General features: G+C 38.6%; 2 protein-coding genes and 1 long non-coding RNA gene across 3 annotated transcripts in view; 2 read left to right on the forward strand and 1 right to left on the reverse strand.

Moving 5' to 3' along the window:
• The window catches only part of LOC109475606, a 10299-nt gene extending 6875 nt beyond the window's left edge, over positions 1 to 3424 (forward strand). Inside the window, exon 9 of the mRNA XM_019776319.1 lies at positions 3046 to 3424. Coding sequence (XP_019631878.1) covers positions 3046 to 3383 — 338 coding nt within the window. The 3' untranslated portion in view covers positions 3384 to 3424. The remainder of the gene's footprint in view (positions 1 to 3045) is intronic.
• LOC109475637 lies at positions 287 to 1168 on the forward strand. Its single transcript, XR_002140560.1, has 3 exons — positions 287 to 377; positions 857 to 934; positions 1103 to 1168. It is a non-coding gene; the product is annotated as an uncharacterized LOC109475637 (long non-coding RNA).
• Positions 3425 to 8859: 5435 nt separating the features above from the next.
• LOC109475599 (CD209 antigen-like) overlaps positions 8860 to 20212 on the reverse strand; it is a 30885-nt gene continuing 19532 nt past the window's right edge. Inside the window, exons 5-12 of the mRNA XM_019776306.1 lie at positions 19524 to 19642; positions 19087 to 19246; positions 18727 to 18758; positions 15141 to 15506; positions 14577 to 14702; positions 13177 to 13345; positions 12384 to 12827; positions 8860 to 12125 (exon numbers count right to left, since the gene is read on the reverse strand). Of these exons, the coding sequence (XP_019631865.1) occupies positions 12115 to 12125; positions 12384 to 12827; positions 13177 to 13345; positions 14577 to 14702; positions 15141 to 15506; positions 18727 to 18758; positions 19087 to 19246; positions 19524 to 19642 (1427 nt within the window). The 3' untranslated portion in view covers positions 8860 to 12114. The remainder of the gene's footprint in view (positions 12126 to 12383; positions 12828 to 13176; positions 13346 to 14576; positions 14703 to 15140; positions 15507 to 18726; positions 18759 to 19086; positions 19247 to 19523; positions 19643 to 20212) is intronic.

Here is a 20212-nt window from a genome sequence, read left to right on the forward strand (position 1 = left end):
TAACAGTGGACTATATGCTTATATGTAATTATACTAATGTGCAATAGAAAACGTTTGGCAACTAAGCCACCTTCAAAAGATTGATATTTTTTATGTGTTCTAGGTTTGCATGTCCTGCTAATAGGATGATATCATAGATGATATGCAGAAATTGGCAAACTGTAACAATCTCAAATCTCAAGCGCCACCAAGGTTTTAAAAGTATTTTGAGCTCTGTAGTGAAAATTCTATACCTATTTTGGTTGCTTACATGTACATGTAACTTGAATATTGCCATTGTCTTTCAGAGGTTACTCTTAAAGAGAAGATGAAGACTGCCAATGCAACAGAAAAACTTGCTGAAGAAAATCACAAAGAAGCTTTGAGTCATGCAGGAGGTAAGAAAAAGACAAATACTATGTCCTTTTCTTTGTTAAAACACTCTCAGCTGATGTACCCTACTAAAAATCATTTTTTAGCATTGTCAACAGTGCTAGCAAAGCAGTTCATTCTTCCCACCATCCCAGTTATCAAACTATAAATTAACTAGTGTAATGTAGGGAGAGAGAGCAGAGTGCAGTAGAGTAACCTTTATTCAAACTGGATAGCCCTGTCAGCCATCATGAACTGACCTTCCCAAAGGTCAATGAGGGTTGGCAATAGATGTTTGGATAGACTAACCTGTGTTTTACTGTATATGACTACTAAACTAACAGGGTGTTTTTTTTTCTCATTTGGGTACTAAGTATAACATGCATTTATTTTGTATATCTGTCCATTCAGTGCTATTCAACTATTGTGCTTGTATCTGCCACAATATGTTAAGCATTTTCTATTCCCTTTTACAAGATTAATACTTACATCCCAAATACTTTAGTTCCTGTTTCAGTGGACGACATCAAAAGGTGGCAGAAGATGGAGAAGGAAGTGATGTCAAAGAAGGAACGAACATCAAGTGAGTAAAAAGCTGTAATTGGATTGTTTACACCAAAAAGTTGCAGCCTACGAAACCAGTTGGCCATGGAACTGTCTCATGTATATGACAAGTAACATACAATGTAAATGTATACCATAATTTATCGCTAAGTATGTTTATGTAAAAGTGCTCTTTTTTTTCTTTTAGCATCAACATGCAAGTGGAAGAAAGAGTATGCAGGAAAGCGGATGAGGCATCAGGCATTGGGTAGGCTATATTTCTAGTGCTCTTGTGTATTGCTTCACATTAGACAGCCAAATATATTTACCTACACAAATTTGTCAGTCATGTATAAGTAGATATTTGCAAACTGAAGCTTCGAAAGGCTGACCCACAGGACAGAATCAGCTGGAGAGCAGCAATCAGGCCACGGCAACATTCCACTTCCAACCCTCGAGCAATGAGGACCATGAGACATTAAACGGATAGTGAGTGTATGTGAGTATACTAAGAATTAAGAAGTACAATCTTTTGTACCTGCAGGGAGAAAATCCAAGAATGCCAGGATGAGTCTGCACTTGCAGTTCACCTTGCAGCTTTCACTAAGTGAGTATAAGTTATGATATTAGACTTGAATATCTTGTAACCCTTCCTGAACGAGAAGTATGGTAGGTACACTTCCTTATATTAAGACAGACTAGACAGTAGCACTTTTGCCAAAAGTCCATGATTATGTGAGCCATTTCAATAACACCAAAAGTTTTGGTGTTATTGAAATGGCTCACATAATCATGGACTGGAAAACGGTATATACATTTGTAATTCCACTTACACAATTGCTTGTTTCTCATATGCAAGATGACAGTTGTGAGTACTATCATAATCATAATTATAGATATGTAATATTATAAATGATTTTTGCCTGAGCAGATATTTATTGATAAAAAATTTTTCATTCATTTCCTCATAGTCACAAACTTTTTTTCTTTCCAACACTACATACTGGTACATCTCAATCTGCCACTTGCTAGTTTGATATTACTAGTCTTCAATATCACATCTGATTCAATATCAGAGCTACATTTTGTAACAAGCAACATGACTGATTTCCAGTGGCTGCTGGCAACAAAGGGAAATTTCCCTACAAGACCTACAGTGCTGAGGAAGGAGGCATCACCGTGCACGGGCTGCCGGAGGGGACCTCTGTTCGCCACATCGCCTCACTTGGGAAGGAAGGCCTTCAGAGGATCCTTCAAGAACAGGATAAAATAACAGTAGAAGGTAAGTTATTTAAGATATTGATCAGTATATCTACTGCACATTATAGCAAGGTCTTATTACAGATACATGTAATTCTATGTACTAGAGCTAGAGATAACTTCAACCTTAAAAAGTCTAACATTCTTTCTACATTGCATACTTTGTAATGGATAGGACTCCATGTAGATGATTCCATCAAGACACATTGTTATATTAGAAACACTTTAAATCATGCAATCATGATCATTCGCTGTCCCTGGTAGGCGGGTTAAAAATGCAAAAAGTCACCAGATCAAAGCTTTTCACTATCAGTATTATGAGAATGTATAACTTTTCAGTTCACAGCACACCTGCAAACAGCACATCCACTGCTGGGACATCCTCGACCACAGGTGCAACCAGTACGAGCAGTGAACCAGCTCCTCAGACCCCGGCTGCTGTACCCAACCCATCATCCCCTGGTGCGAGCAGCACATCTGCAAGAAGAGCTACCGGTACGTGTTACAAAAGTACTCATATCACTTGACAAGGCAATAGAATCTGACAGATTATACACTGTAAAAAGTATAATTATCTGCTTGTGATTATCATATTTTATTGAGGGTGGATGGTAATGATGGTAATGATGGTTACATACAGTCTTAGACTAGTACATTTAGTAAAATAGTCACTTGAATGAAAATAGATTATTAAGAATTGATACCTTTGATGAAGAAGTGAATGAAAAGTAATTGTATTTAGCTGTAAACTTGTCATCTATTGATTATTGATATTGATTAGTATTGAACGTGATAGCAATGATGGTTTAACACCCAATTCTGAGCCGAAATAAATAACATCATGCAGCTATAGTATATGATTAGTAGTGTTTGTACAATTTGTTTTCACAGCACCACATCCTGGTCCAGAAGAGATCCTCCTGGCGATTCAGGATGGCTTTGTTCTGCCACTTGAAGACAATGCAGCAGACAATGTCGGAGGAGGAGAAGAGAAATGCAAGAGAAAGGGGAAGGGAAACGGGAGGCGAAAAACAAGGAAGGGGAAAACAGTGAAGGGGAAGGGGAAGGCAGACACCTACCACCCGGTGGAAGCACTACTGGACAAAAGAGTGAACAACAGCCAGACAGAGTACCTGGTGCACTGGGCAGGGTATGATGTATCGGACAGCTCGTGGGAGCCAGAACACTATATCCCACAGTCAATAAGGGACCACTTTGAGGAGCACTAAAATACAAGATGATATAAGATGGTACTACAGCGTTGACACTTTAACTGTTACTGTAAGTCTTTCTAGAATTTTTACTGTATTGATTTATGTTCCCGACTTCATGCACCAGGCATCAATTGACTGTTAGAATCCTGTATTCCAAAAGGTCTGAACACAACCAAATCAGTAGCTAGGAATAAAAAAATTCATGCAAATATATAATGCATTGCTTTTGCCATGTGCAAACACAGCCTAAGGTTCCTCATATATTTCCAGTGTCACAGGATGCCTATTTTTTTAGATGTATCTGAAAATTTAAATACTAGTAGTTTTCATCAACATATTGCTGTTTTTTACACATAGATTATGATGCTTCCCCAGTAAGAATTTGAGTATAAGGGTGTTTTTTGTTTAAGATTTCTTCTTAGGTGTGCATGGACAGGTGTTAATTTGTTTTTGGCTTGTTTTGTTTTGACTTTGTAGTATTCTCATGCATATATGTTCAAAGTACTCATCAACAACTAATACATGGTAATGCATCAAGCAAGAAACATTGAAATGCTCAGACTCTATCATTCAAGCATGACCCCCATGCAAAAATGGATCATGCTTAAATACCACCACCTGCAAAAGTTAAAGTATTATTCTAAAGTTTGCTTGTAAAATTTTTCAAGCTTGCCTCTCCCAGCAGAATGCACCATTGATTCCAGAACAAATCCAGGGTTCTCACCAGGATTTTTCACAGCATAGCGGGTCAGGTACAGAAGGGCAACTTTCATGGCACAAGTGGTGCATTGATTGAGCCAAAAAAGTGTCTGGCGGATCATGAATGTCAAAATTTTTGTGAATTTAATGTTTTCCCTTTGCTGTAGCTTCATTCTAAAGTTATATTTTTCATTTTTTTCGCAATTTTTTCGTAAAAAAACTACCCATATGCTGGTTGAAAGACAGTATAGGGATCCAAATCACCATGAGCATATTAGAGGGTTGGTTCAAAAGGCCTGGCGAGAACACTGCAATCGAGCAAACGCAAACTATTACAAAAGAATGAACACTTATTGGCAAATAGATAAATTCTGGAAACAAATTACTCTGTTCCTATTCAAAGACCGTCCCTTACCAAATTTGTAGCATTATTCTTTGAGTGTCCTTGAACACCTGACATGTGACATGATCAGTTGTCCATCAAACAAGCACTCAGAGACTCAGATTTCAGTGTTTTTGTTAAGCTTTATTTATTATACATGTGGTTGTGTGCACTGATATCTATTATGAATCATACTGTTTATCAAACTGGTCTCTCTGTGGTAATAAAAGTATCTGTGGTAATAAAAGTGCTTCCATTACGTATACTGAGGTACTCATTGTGTGTATAATGTCCTTGATTATACTAACTGAAGTAATAGATAACATACACTTTTGCAATGTATGATCACACACTTACTTGTACTTACTTGTACTTGTATGATCACACACACTGTAATAAAATAAAATAAAGTACAGCATGGATTGTAAACAAGACAGATGCAAACAAACCATTCCACTATTTTGGGTAGATGTTACATAAATCATGTGTTACATAAATCATGAGGTGTACAAAAAAGTTTAAGAAAAGTTTACTGAGAGTAATGCACACAACATGTGTTATTAGTTATTGTCATGCCACCTACCCTACGGCATAGAAACTATATTGCATGTATCTGTCTTTAGTCAAATCTTCTAAAAAGGCAAAGCAAAAAAGATAAAGTCCAACTTTAGTGAACATATCCAAAGTTAAAGCAATCTCCAAGCAGATGTTTCGGGAACCTCAATCAAATTGGCCAGGCAGTATCTATCATTAGCCAGACAATATCCATTGGCCCCTCAATGTTGGGTGGCCAATGTTTGGCTAATGGATACTGTCTGGCTAATTTGATACTGTCTTTTGTGGCCATCAAAACATCTGCTTTGAGATTACTAGTAGTAGAAAGTCCCATGTGAAACATCCCAAATTGGGCTGTTCACATTCAAGAAAATATGTTCAAATCAATTCAAACTTTGATTTAGATCAATTTATGCGAACATTTTTGCCATAAAAAAATGATGTGATTCACATGGATCACAGGCATCCATTTTTAGGTTTTAAGCAGATCAGTTCAGTTTGAATGAGATATCAGGATCATTCTTGTTGGCTAAAAATAAACCGCTAAATTTCTTATGATGTTGCCCAGTGTTTGTGAAACAAAAGTAGATTGAGGTTGTGTGGCATAGCGGTAGCATGTTTGGCTCAGACCCAAGAGGTCCCACGATCTTGTGTCCTTGGGAAAGGCACTTTACATGACTTTCCTCACTTCACTCAGGCGTGAATGAGTACATAGCTTTGGTTAGGGGCGTCCCTCGGATAGGACGTTAATGGAGGTCCCGTGTTTGGGGAGAGACACACCCCATGTGCGAACCCACTACACCAATCTAAAAAGAGTAGGGGACCTTCCCCGTATGTGGTTCAAACCATGTACAGGGATGGGCAATTTCCAGGCATGCACCGACTTTCTTCCTCCCCATGCCAGTACTAGTGCAGGCATGATAGTGCTCCAGACCCTTCACTGACGTTTGCCGATTCCTTTTTCAGGTAAGGGAGACATGACATGGCTAGAAAATGATGGCTACATAGTATGAAGTCAAAATGAAACGAGCATAACAGAAGATACACACTTAGCATATCATTAGCATATGGTAAAATCGTCTCGCGAAACCTTTCTCTTTAGACCTAGCAGGAACAGTTTCAGGCCCCCCGCTGAATGTGGAGGTGGTTTCGGAAACGTTTCCTAAAAACCCACTAAAATACCGTTTTCCCCTATTTTAGTACGGTTAGCCCATCGGAAACGTTTTTCCACCCCAAAACCCTTTAAGCCTTTCTAGCCTATTAAAAGTGAGCCTAACAATCTGGTCTCAGGTTTGACATCTAGAAGAGGTGATAGTCACATGTCAATCCACCCACAAATGTTGTAAAGCTTTATAAATGAAGGAATAAATAAAAAGCACAGTCTCCTGGCTGACCGGATTCAGGCCTTTGTCAATGTGGGCCTAGTCAGCTCATGAACACATTACACACTAACCACAAGGCTTAAATGCCTGGAACAGTAGGACTGATCTGATGGGGAGCACTTCAACCACACTACACTTCTTTGGCTAGTGGTTTGGATTTGTCACTTTCATTCCCATGGTCTGGGTACGATTCCCAGTATGGAAACCACTGAAACACAAAGGGTTGTGTAAGTGAGCTTCCTGACTACCAGGATTGGAACCGAACCCAGGCTGTTAAACCCACTGCACTAACCACGTGCACAAGGCTTATAGAGTCCCGGCTGCTAAATCGGTTTCTCTAAATCGGCACTAAAAACGACCGGACTGTTTTTTCCACTCACAAATCGGACTGGGCTGGTTTTTCCGCCGATTGGACTGGACTAAGTTTTCCGCAAACCCGCGGCCGTCGGCCATTATGAAATGTACACGCGAGGCGGCCGAGGTCGCAGCGCACATTTTGCCGAAAAAAAGGGTACTTAGAAAGCTTGTAAATAACGGAAACTTAGCAGAAATTCAGGGCAGTCCTATATGAACATGTTTGTGGTGGTGGATTTTGCCAGCGTTTCGTGAGGGCCGATATTTTGCAAGGAGTAGTGGGCATTCGCTTCAAACCCGGAAGTGGGTATTCGCTAAGAAGAGGAAAAACCCAGTAAATTTCGTTTATTTAAGTTCAGCTCGATGGATTAGCTTCAAACTTGGTCCGAACACGCGGGAGCATACTCTGGACATGACCACAAAAATTAACATTCGTGCGATAATTCCTGGGCGTTCGCTAAAAAGAGAAACCCCTGCTAAATTATGGACTGGTTGAACCCCAGTATACAAAGAGACCCCATTTAACTGAGCACTGTGGCAGGTCACGGGCCTCAACCGAAAGTAACTGTAATAAAGCTAACTCATTGAAGGTCTAGAGTCTAGGAAGAACTGGATCATATATTACCTACAGGCGACAGAATCTCCACGATGATGAAGGCGGTAGCTATATAGCTAGCCCCCCTCCCCCTCGAGCCCTCAGCTCTGAGCGATAGCTAGGGCGCCAAAGGTTTTGAAAAAAGCACATCTGAACTCTATTTGCTAAATCTAGTACTTTAAAACTGTAAAAACATAGTAAAAACAATATACTTACATTCACTTTCTGGTCATATTCAGGTCCAAAATAACGTAATACTTTGCTTTTTGTAGCATATTCCTTTGGTAGCGCGCCACTGGCAGTAGCCATACAGGTCACACAACATGGTGACCCATGAACCCCAGGGTGACCTCAAGGACGGACAGGTACTCGATTACCCACCGAAAAACACCACACACACCCACACACACACCATACATCCATCTCTTCCATCCAGATCTAAGTGAAATGGTGTCTCTCATGAGCCAGGAGACGTCTCCTGGCCCACTTATAAGTGCAACATGGTGGCCACCATGTTCCACTTGTAAGTGAAAATGGTGTTTGTAACGGGTGTTTTTTGCGAAAATTAGTTTGAGGCTTTCATTTGATTTTTTTACGGTATCGCTCAATGCAAGGCCAATTATATTTGGCCACTTCTAGGCATAGAGCTAGAGGTACTTAGAGGAGTATATTATAGCTATGTCATGAGACGGCGGTGGACCTTTGTTTGAAGCTTTGTAGATTGTAATCGGACGGAAAGCAGCTGTTTGGAAGACAGTTCCATAATTTTGCAGTCCGGGGAAAGAAGCTGTTGTTGTAGTATGACTTGGAGACAGGTATGTTAACGGTGTATTGATGAGAACTGGAAGAGAACCTAGTGGCACGCTGAAAGGTTCTGAGTGGAGGAACAAGAAGTACAAGTTCTCCTGAACATCGACCGTGAAAGTATCTGTAGAAGAGGGATAGAGATGCGACATTGCGTCTGTGTGAGAGGGAATCCAGCTTTGCGGCCAGAGAATGGCCGATGGCAACACAGATTCTCCTTTGAATGCGGTCTAAAATATGATACCAAAACAACCCCATATCTTGCAAATAAGAATGTGCATCACCGATTTCTTTGTTTGCTTTGGGAGTTTGGATCTTTGTATAATGTACTTTGGAATGCAGTTCTCTTTTCCGTTTTATGTATGTCTAGACTCTGAGTCTATCTGCTGAAACTAGACGCCTAAAAGGATGGAAATACCAACAGAACAAGCTTTACCCTACATCTTCTTGGAGATTGCCATTTTATTGATGCTAGCCTTTATTTTGGGACTGTTTCTTTCCACTTAACTATTATATCTGTTGACCGCATTTAATTATGGTTGTTTGTTTATTTGTTACCTTGCATTATGTTTTATTAATTCACTCTCGAATGCACATTATTTGTGTGTGTGTATGTACATTGTAATTTATATTCTTGGGACTAGGCACACCCAACCACACATGTTACATGCGTACACTGACACACAGGTAAAAAATCACAGATGCATATTTAACCATAATAGTCTCTGTTTATTGTAGAAATAACAAAAAAGCGCAACATCTTAAGCATTCTTAACAACACCAGTCTCAATGACAGACAGCAGATATAACAGTGTTGGTATTAAACTGTTTTTAAATTGTTAGACTCTTGATTGTCACCAGGGTCTGAACTACATGTACAATCGTACTTCAACATTTAACTCCCTCTGAATCAGATGTTACTTTTCCTTTGCATGATCTTTAACATCTCACTCTAGTTCGTTAGTCAAGCCTTTAAGGCAAAACTCAGGTTCTTGACAAGTTACATGTTCTTTAAGGCGTCCATGACATATCCTGGTAACAAAATGTCTGCTATTGTCATTGATGTACAATTGAAATTCTTTTCAACAGAACGTGTATGTATTATGGTTTTCTGTGTGAACTGTTACTCACAAACAAACGTTTCATGAGATGTTACTTCGTATCGCATATAGTTGATCATGTTTTAAGATAGTAACAAGTGCGTATATACCTCAATATTATGATGGTCCTTCCTTTTTGATGTGTAAAGACATTTTAACTGTACAGACTGGGATCTAATTTTAACTTACCGTTACCTATTTATAAAGACTTGAAAAAACAAAAACAATTAAATCCTAAAATGGGTCTCAATGATGAACATCAACACACTCCATGTGTAGATGTTTTACACAAGTTTCAGACAGATGAAACTGACAGTCTCTCCTTTAAGATGTTATTGGCATTGATCTTAGGGCCACAAGGTAAGACATTTTCTAGTCCGCATCTATCACTGTTCCGATTCTTCTGCTCACATGATAAAAGTGTTCCTCACTAACGATATGGACATCCTACTTCATTGTGTTAACGTACCCATTACATATACATGTTTTTATCACCTTTCTGGTGAGGTAATCTCCACGTAGACAATAGACTCTGTCTTGTTTGACATGTCTTACATGTTTGTAACTACGATTTTCTAGTAGTGTGATTTTTCTTTTGTTTGCCTTCACCAAATGATCATGAAGAAAAACAGACAAAAACATGCTCTACAAAAAGATGTACAAAAGGCCAAAAAAGACAAGGAAAACAAACCGGAGTATCACATCTGCTTGTAGATTACATAAGAGGAACATCATGGTGTTACTGGTTCGACGTCATCACTGTTGCTCAGCCAACTGGTTTTTAACTGCTTTAAGTTGATAAACTGACTGAATGTCTTACTTCCAAAGGTGTTGTTGATTTTTAGTAATGCTTTCTCTTGTTATAACTGTATTTCAGCTGGTACAATCGGTCTTGTTTTTTAAGGGAGGCTTTATGTGTTTCTCGCAGTATTCAACGACTTGACTGGGCAGCCCCTAACATACACACTTCAAAACTTTAAGTCTTACATAACATATTCTAATGGCACAGCGTCTACCTCTATGACAGAATCACAATTCCTTCGTGTAGCCTTCCAAAGTTGGGAGTCTAGACTTTAAACGCTTACTTACCATATTTCAGGACATTAATTTTCAAACGCACAATTTCTTTTCATATCCAGTTTACACAATCAAAGTCTTTGCAATTTGTCACCAAGGAAACTTGGTATGATTCTGTCATCAGAAGGACATTGTGTGCCTGTTTTTAAACAGGTGATTATAAAAAAGGAAAAAAAAAGTCATAAGTATTCTATAATGGCACAGCGTCTACCTCTATGACAGAATCACCATTTCTTAAAACCTTCTTTTAAACATGCTGGAAAATTAGTGTTTTCAATTTTTCACCAAGTAAACTTGGTTGGATTCTGTAATCAGAAGGACATTCTGTGCCTGTATCTAAACAGATGATTATACAAAAGCAAAACACACACACACACACCAGTATTCTATAATGGCACAGCGTCTACCTCTATGACAGAATCACCATTTCTTAAAACCTTTTACAAAAATGCTAGAAAACTCAGAGTGTTGCAACTTTTTCACCAAGTAAACTTGGTATGATTCTGTCATCAGAAGGACATTGTGTGCCTGTATCTAAATAGTTGATAATAAAAAGCAATACAACTATGCATATTCTATAATGGCACAGTGTCTACATCTATGACAGGATGTATGACCAATTGAAGTATTCAGAAGAAAATCCACGATCTAAATGTAGCCAATTTGTCACCAAGTATAGTTGGTATGATCCTGCCATCAAAAGGACATTGTGTGCCTGTATCCAAATATCAATTCAAATGAAAAACACAAAACAAATTTTAAAAAAATTCTTATATAACAGTGACTGAAATCAGGAGTTACCTATACAGGGCTAGAATGTGCAAATACATTCAACAGCTCATGATAATGGAAAGGTAAAATTTAAAGAAAAAAGTGTTAAAGAGTTTTTATAGGTTTTCTGCCAAGTACATATAACACCATGACTTCAGTCTGATCAGCCTTCGTTACAGTTCTTTAGTACAAAGACTGGATAGTTTCTTGAAGACAATCTCAAGGATCTCAAGGCTTCATCGAAGTACGTAGCAGACAAGCATAAGCTGATAACGAGTGCATAAGTAAACTGCACATGTTCTTAGATGAGCATTGTGAAGACATTGCAATGATAATGTTTCATTAACCATGAAAACTGCATTTTATTGATGATATCTAATAGAGTTCCCAAACCTGGCACCAGAATGTAAAAAAAAAGGCTTGGCCCGAAAGATGGTAAGAAGTAAGAAACAGTTTTCTGGCTACTCTAGAGAATACAAAAGTAAAAAGTACTGATAAACTAGATTCCCACATTCTCATACCTTCGCCAAATGATGTTGGCCTTTCTGACTAAGAAATTATAGATTAATCCACCTGATTGAGCAATTAGGATTCTCAATTGCATGAATTAGATATGTTGATTATATTCTGCACAAAAAGACAGTCATATCGTAACAAAGAATGCCATTATAGCTTTTGCTCATTAATTATGAAAATAAAGTCTTTATTTGAATAGTTAATGTTTAATGATGTTCACCTTCACTTAACTTTTGAATGCTTTCCTTTCTTTGTCTGCACTTAAATCTTAAAGGGAATGGTGTATGCGTAAAAATGGCATCATTCATAATTAAAATGGAGGCAAGGAACAGCCCAGAATAGAAATTGTCAATATCGCAGATGTCATGCATAACATCTAGGTTTTTTGTTGACGACAGCACGTGGAAATTGATTGATTAAGTAGATATGTAAGTACATAGGAGCATGTGCATAACAAAAATGGATATGCCAGTCACAGGACGATTCACCATGTTGTCAGGAACTGGTCTGGTCAGTACAATCCTGTTAGAATGAAAAGATGGCTATAAGTGGAAGTGCACCACACAAATGAGAAAATTTGACATATTCTAATATGAATTTCCTTAATCGTTTCAGATGCCTTAATTTATTTTAAGTTCTTTGGATTTGATTCATTATTACTCAATCTTACTATAGTAATTTAAAACAATGGGACTTATAAATTTCTGCAAATGTTTTATTATGTGATTCTCAGCGTGCCTTATATCTGGTAGAAAAAGTTCTTATCATAGGTACACTCACCATAGGGAGTTTTCTCACAGATGAAATATCTATACCAGCCAGAACAGTCGCCGTCGTTCCACTTGTCTGCATGATAGCCTTTATTATGGTTAAAATACTCTGCACAGCCTTCAACCATTAAGTATTGACCCAGCCAATTTTTCCCCCCGTAATTTGGCTCGTCTGGTGCCCAATACTTGAAAGACCCGAGAGGCGTGCCATCATTAAATTTCCATTGTTTTTTTTTGGCCTTATCGTTCAATCCAAACCAAAAAGGTTGCGATGTGCTCGCATCATTTTTCAATTTAAGCAAGAAGCTGTTAGTGCTGTGGTCCTTAGGCATTGCAAGCTCTCCACCTGCTCCCTGCTTTTGGCAATAGGCACGTGCGTCATTCCAGTTTTTTGAACTTTTAAATGCTTTGTAGCACTTTCTGTTCTTCGGTTGATAACTGGCATCGCATGTACCTATAGGAAAATATGTTAATGTGTGTTACAACATTACGGAAACAGTTCATTATTGCGGGCATGATTGTTCAAGTCAGAACCTCTATTATGCAAGTAGAATAATTATACAGGCACTGTGTTGTTACACAACAGTTACAACAAAGACATTTTAAAACTGATACCTGACAAAATTCAACACGAGGTGATTTTGCATGCAGATTTTCCTCGGCAAAGATCATTTGATGCATATATTATCACAATATTGTCCTTGCTGGGAGAAAATTACAGAACAAACATACGTGCCAAACAATCCCAGTTTAAGATTTGAATTTATGTTAGAAATCATGCTTAACACTTTTATGAAACTTACCATAATCAAGATATTTTTGCAGGCTTTCTTTCAAATCGTTAAGCTCTCTTTTCCCCTCTTGTACCTTAGCTGGAATATCACTTTCACGTCCCTTAATTCGCAGAGCTGTAATCCACGCACAATATCCACCTCCGATCAGTCCGTAGATCTGCGCAACTTTGAGTCGCATCTGCACGTGAAAATTAGCATGCATTACTCGTTACTATAGACAAGGTCTAAACCATGCCAATCAACACAACTATAACCTCTTATTTCTAAGCCAATTATTAATTTGTGGCCTTCATCTATATGCTATGTTTATGCTAGAAGGTGTCATTTGCCATTGTGCTATTAATCTTAATATTCCAAACCAGACCTGGGTAATTGGGAATCAGGGATTGGGTTAATTTCTAAATATGTACTGTGTGTGTATTTACTAAAAGATAACAAATACTTAACATAACTAGAAAGGCCAATATTTGCTTTGGAGCAAATACAGCGATGGGTTCACCACATTTTACGACATGGCAGGGAAAGAATGAGAAACACAAGGGAAAACAATGATTTACATTGATATAACTATAATATGAAGTAAAATACAACTAAAACAACAGTTGGATAGCTATTCCCTACTTTATTGGTTAGGATTTTTAATTGCATAATGCAAACTGTTGATTTTCAAAATAAAAACAAAAACGTCCATGCCCCGCATTCCAATGCTGGAGCAGGAAAGCTTGAAATACCTACAAAAACACTTGAATACAGACATACTGTCAGTATGGAAATGCTCTGTGCAGGTGTTAATCAAGTTAAATCCCAACAGCCAATCAGCAAGAAATGCTCTGTGCAGGTGGAAATGCTCTGTGCAGGTGTTGATCAAGTTAAATCCCAACAGCCAATCAGCAAGAAGAATAGAGGAAAGCTGCATGCCTATTGGTTGATGCCCTGCATTCCATTGTGATGACTCATGCCCAAACGTGGTAAACAAGGCACACTAACACAGTAATACATTTGCTATAACACAGCCAAAAAACTCAAATAAAACCATTCTAAAAGCCTGTATCACAATAATTTAAAAACGCCTAGGGGTATTTGCCCACTGTACCTCCGTACCAAATTTCAGGACCTTGGGCCCTAAAATGAAGAAGCTGAATCCATTTAAAAAATGGCAGGAGAAGAAGAAGGAGGAGGAGGAGAAGAAACATCAGAAAAAGCAATATGGGTTCACCACCACTTCGTGGTGTGGTGAACCCATAATTAACATAAAATTACTTTTATTGACATTTTTTTACAGGGAGCAAACTAGGATAAATTACTAGATAGAAAAAGTAGTGAAATCATAGAAATACATGGTTAGCAGTGGTTTTGAACTGTGCAAGTCGCAAGTCGACCTGAAGTAAAAAAAGGAAAATGATGCATACCTTTATCATATCCTGTTCCAGGTCTCCCCTTTCATTATTCATTTGTTCACGATATACTTCGAACAGAGATTTTCCACCAAAGAGTGATGAGTGTGGCTTTACCATTTCCATCAGATTTAACAATATCTGCAAAAGTACAAGACAATAAGTTGAAGCAAACATACTACTGAGGAGCCTGGTGATTCATTTTCAAGTCGCTGCGGATGGCTTTATAATCATTTGGCTACCGATCCTTTGTTTACAATGACCATACATCACACGAACATCGTGCTTTAAAGAGCTTAAAAGAAATATTTAAATGTGAAATTAGAAAAGACATAGAACAGAATCAACCACCTTTAAGCTATTTTAACTTTAATCTTTCATGTGTATGCATTACCGTGCATCTCAAATGAAGAACACATCTAGATGAGGCAACAGAGGTAACTTGTTTATGACAATAATGTGACTAGGACTGGGGCGTTCTTCTGACAACCATGCGGTCACCGACAGAAAACAGCATGGCCCATTGGCAACTGTTACGTGAATTTTCTCTTCTTAGTTTCTGATGAAATGTGTACTTACATTTCTGACTCCTTCTGAACCATGACTGAGAACGTTGTCTGCCCAGCCTTGCAGATCGCTGCCCACATATTGGCTATTACTGGCCCGGATACTAGCAAGAATATGCAGCATGTTCCTCAGGAGTTGTTCGTTTTGGGCATACATAATAACTTGTTGAAGGTACTCCTGACCCAGCTGTAGGTCACTGACGCTTCGTGTCAACTCGTCTACCTTCTCGTCCAGCTCCCGGATCTGATCCTGTATTTCGTTCAGCTGTGCGGTCGTTTGTGCAGACTCGTAGCGGTCCATCGCGAATCCGACTATGCCAAGGATGTCTGTGAAAACGCCAAAGGCTGCCGCAGCCGTCGCAGCCGTTATAACCGCCCGCTAGAAACAAAAAAACTAATAAGCACCACGTCACGTATCGTGTTTGAGAGTCATTGCACGAGAAAATCAGGCAAAACAAGACAAAGTTCGAAAGATAAAGGTCGGCCAAAACGGCTTATACTTTATAAATATAATAGGCATTTAACTATGAACAACCATATGATTAAAACATTCCAGGTATTTTTTCGTTATAGAGTTGAAGGTATGAAGATGAAATATTGATTTTAGGAGGATGTGCTAGGGGGTTATTGGAACCAATTAAAGCAAAATTTTAATTTCTCTAACTTTTAGTCAATTTTAAGGGGTATCATATCACATGGGCAGTGGCTTTGGTGAATGTTTATACTGTAGCTGGAGAGAGTGACGTCTACTGGTTTAAAACTATCATCTAATCGGGGTCTTTATGGGGACTTTGGACGATGATAAATCAGGTAAAAATTAGATGACGCATCTCTGCGGGCTAAGCTATTGGTATTTTGTGTCTCCTTGTAAAGGCGTAAAACAATATCAAAAAAAATAATTTGGGCTCTTCATGGGCGACATGAGGGTACTTAAAATGGACTTAAGTTTTTTACGCGTTTTATTGTTCTCCAAGATGTAATTTGGCAAGTCCCTTAAAGTTATAAATCATCGTATGCATCCAATATGTAATACATAATTGAAAAAAAAAGTCTCTGCATGGGGTTATCAGAACTCCACACGCCATGAACCTCAATACATAAGCCATATTAGTGCTTCGTTCACATATGCGCACTTCACATGACGCACTTCGCACTTCCGAAAAGCTAAACCGTGAAGTTGACACCAGAATCGGTCAAGCTGCCAACCTCTTTGGAAAGCTGAAAAGTCGCGCTTGGGATAACAAGTATCTGACTATCCACACCAAGGTGCGAATATACCTAACTTGTGTTCTGTCCGCGCTGCTCTACGGTAGTGAAGCCTGGGCCTCTCACGCCCAGCTAGAAAGGAAACTTAACAGCTTTCACATGAGGTGTCTCAGGAAGATTTGTGGGGTCTCATGGTCTGATAAAGTTTCTAACCTGGAGATCCTCAAAAGATGCGGCACAACAAGTCTGTATCCTATCCTGAAGCAGCGCAGGTTACGCTGGTTGGGTCACGTGTCTCGCATGGACCACTCGCGTCTACCACACCAAGTACTGTATGGTCAGTTGGCAGATGGCAAGAGCGACAGAGGTCGCCCAAAGCTCCGCTTCATAGATGTCTGCAAGCGGGACCTGAAGCTTTTTCACATTGGTGCCAACTGGGAGCACCTTGCACAAAACCGCACTGCATGGCGGTATGCACTTCGCCAAGGTGCCAAGAAACTGGAAGATGACCTGGTCCAAAATGAGACCACAAGAAGGCAAAAAAGACACCATCCTTCTGCAACACCCGCTTTCACCTGCACAACCTGCGGGAAACTCTGCAGGAGTAAAGCTGGGCTGGCCGCACACGGACGAGTCCATCGACGTTGAGCAGAGCGTCTGCTAAGACGAAAAGGAGGAGGATGGGTGGACATATGCGCACTTCACATGACAATACAAAAATGGAAAAGACGTAAGGGATATGATGCAATTAAGCAATAAGAAGTGTATTAAGTTGAAATAATTATTCAAGCTCCGAAGCTAGGTAAGGAATCCAAAGCAATCTGTCTGACCTTGACAGTTTACTGCCATTTCTTATCACATTTTCATTAGAACCAGCCTGCGAAACAAAATAAGTGACTGTCGTATGGTGATATCATATGGTGATATAACTCTACGTTTTCGCCATCTAGAAATCTTTCTCAGAACATCGATTTTTCTATGCCTTGGGTATGTTTAGCCTTTGACCATATATCTTGATTCAAGTTATTAGTACGGTAATGATGGATTTAAAACTTTGTTAAATTTCTGAGTTTGTGTGTGGATATACTGTAGGAATGAGATAAGCAAACGATATGATTAATAAAATGACAAATCATATATACATACAATACAAATTTTATCTTTACTACATTTAAGCCTCAAGGCTCCACATACGTTAAAGCCTTAACCCTCAACAGTACACCTTCCCGGACTGATTAATCTGTACACCTGGGGTCCGCGCGGACCCCAGAACAGTTTTTTGCTAATTTTTAGAAATTATCAACATGCTACCAGCTCAATTGTTTTGCAAACTGATGTGGGAACCTCTGTGTCCACATTACATACAAAAATCATACATTTTGAACTTTTTCTATTTCTTGGTGAAGAAAAGAAGACACGAAGAAATACCCGATTTTCAAACCCATTTCAGACTGAAGGGGCTTTTGAGGCCCAACTTTGATCTCAGATAGCGGCTAAACGGCTTGCGCTAGAAGTATCAAATTTGGAGACCTTTCCTAAAATGTCTCTGGAAAAAAGTTCATATTAGTTTAATACTAGTAAGTTGATGATTTTTTTGTGTTGCCATGGCAACGGGCTATTTTTTTGAAAATAGAAGTAATTTTGGTTTAAACATAAAAATTTTCTGAGTTTTATATTAAATTACACTTCTTTTCCAACATTAATAACATCTCACATAATTAAATATAAGTTAAATAATTTAATATACATAGAATATGCTAATTTGATGACGTCATTGGTCAAAATCCAATATGGCGGACTATATTATTAGCTCCGACGTCATATGACGTCATAATTACACCAAAGTCATTAAAATTTAATTCTATTACTAAACCATTCTCTGAAAACTTGGTAGACATACGATGAGTGCATAAAAACATATAAAAACGGAAATAAGGTAATGTATAAGAATGCCAGTACAGTGTATCTATCCATTATGATCGAAAGCCGGCTGGGGTCCACGCGGACCCCAAAAGAAAATCAGATATAATTTTTTTATAAATGGTAGAAACGGAGTTTTCTGCACTGTATTGAGAGACAACTTTGTCGGTAACAATTACCTAAAATTTCAGAAAAAAATCTTTAGAAACAAAAAAGATATTACAGAATATATAGTGCTGGGGTCCGCGCGGACCCCAGGTGTACTGTTTAGGGTTAAACATTAAAGAGTTACAGCCTGAAGCCTTTTATATCAACAAAGCACGAGCCTATTAGGTCGACTCCCATCTTCCGACCTCTGCCTGGGTTTCTCGTGCAATGATTCTTTACAGCAAGGATTACGAGAAAGAGATGAACACATGGCCAACAAAAATGAGCCATTTCAGTATTTGACTCCTCAGTAGTAATGTAAGTACCTCTTGTCCTCCGATCACCTCATGAGCTGATCCTGAAATGCAACAACAGATCTGTCAGCATTCAATCATGTAGATGCAGAAAGATGTAGTCAGTCTTTGAATGGTTGCTATTAGGAGAAGAGTAGATGCCACCGGCACCCTTTGTTTTTATCGAGCAACAAAGCAAGTGTCAGGATGAAATGCATTTTAAGCAATTGTACAGCTAGCTAGTAAACATTTGACATACTTTCTACATTACCGTCAGTATAAATGATCGAAAAGTGGACTGGGCTGGCACATCTGATTCTGAAAAAGGATCACATTGGCATTTGGAGAAGTTAAATAAATGTGTGTTTTAACGACATCATGAATTAATGATACCTGTCAGTTCTCCTTTCAAAGAATCAACTTCACATCCCCAGAGGCCTTTGGAGTCAGGTTTAATCTGAGAACCAGGAAGACAGACAACAGGATAGCAGAGGCGGACTGATCCTCCACAGATACAGTTGTCGTGATCAGATGAGCCCCACTGTTCTCCTGACTGTGAAAAAACATTCAATTTCACTCTTTCAGCAAACAACTTAAAAACTTCCTGTAGTAAAGACAACTTGTAGTTTACATAAAGTATATCCAACAATGACAAGCTTACATTTTTCATAATAATTATACTTGAAGCGAATATAATGCTACTGGTATTTTAAAACTCACATTAGTGTTGAAAGTAAATAGTACCAGGTGCAGCACGCCAGGTCAACTTTGTGATATCTTAACCCAACTTTTTAACCTGCTTGCCATTTTCCCTTGATATTCCCAATTACCTTGTGGCCTTCACAATCTCCAGTTTTGACATCTTCAGCGACCCTGCGAAGGTCGAAAGCATCTTCGTCTGCAACGACAGGAGTCTCTGCATCGTCCTCAGGGCCAGGAGCATCTACTCCTGTGACAAACATTGTAAAATAACTGTATCAGTTTAGGCCATGTTGATTTGATTATATGGATGACATCCGCGCGCGCATGAATTTTCGGCCATTTCCAAAAAAAAAAAGTTTTCAACCACACTGTAAATCGTACAAAACAGTTGCAAAATGAGCAAAAATATACCATAAGTTACAAAAAAAATTAATAAAAACTATACCAATGTCGTAGAATGCCAAAATCAAACGAAAAAAGACGATATTGTAAAGAAATTAACTTGAAGACTAGATTATTCGCCAAACCATATTCTGTGCCATTTGCTCAACCCTCATGACCACGTAGATTTCATAATGATAAGAGCAAAACTTTTTTTTTATTCGCACGCGCGCATCAGTTTTGGGGCTCCCGGAGGATGTCATCCATATAATCAAATCAACATGGCCTTATGGCAACCCAATTGAAATCTAGCAGCGTCATTACTCATGACTAAATTTATGGTGAGTTCCATTCTTGTGCAAACTTTTACAACTAAGCATCATTACCCGTCATTAAAAGCAGACGAAAATTCTGAAGGGAATACAAGCAACAAATT

Source organism: Branchiostoma belcheri, unplaced genomic scaffold (genome assembly GCF_001625305.1).
Source record: "Branchiostoma belcheri isolate BF01 breed outbred unplaced genomic scaffold, Haploidv18h27 scaffold103, whole genome shotgun sequence".
NCBI classification, from domain to species: domain Eukaryota; kingdom Metazoa; phylum Chordata; class Leptocardii; order Amphioxiformes; family Branchiostomatidae; genus Branchiostoma; species Branchiostoma belcheri.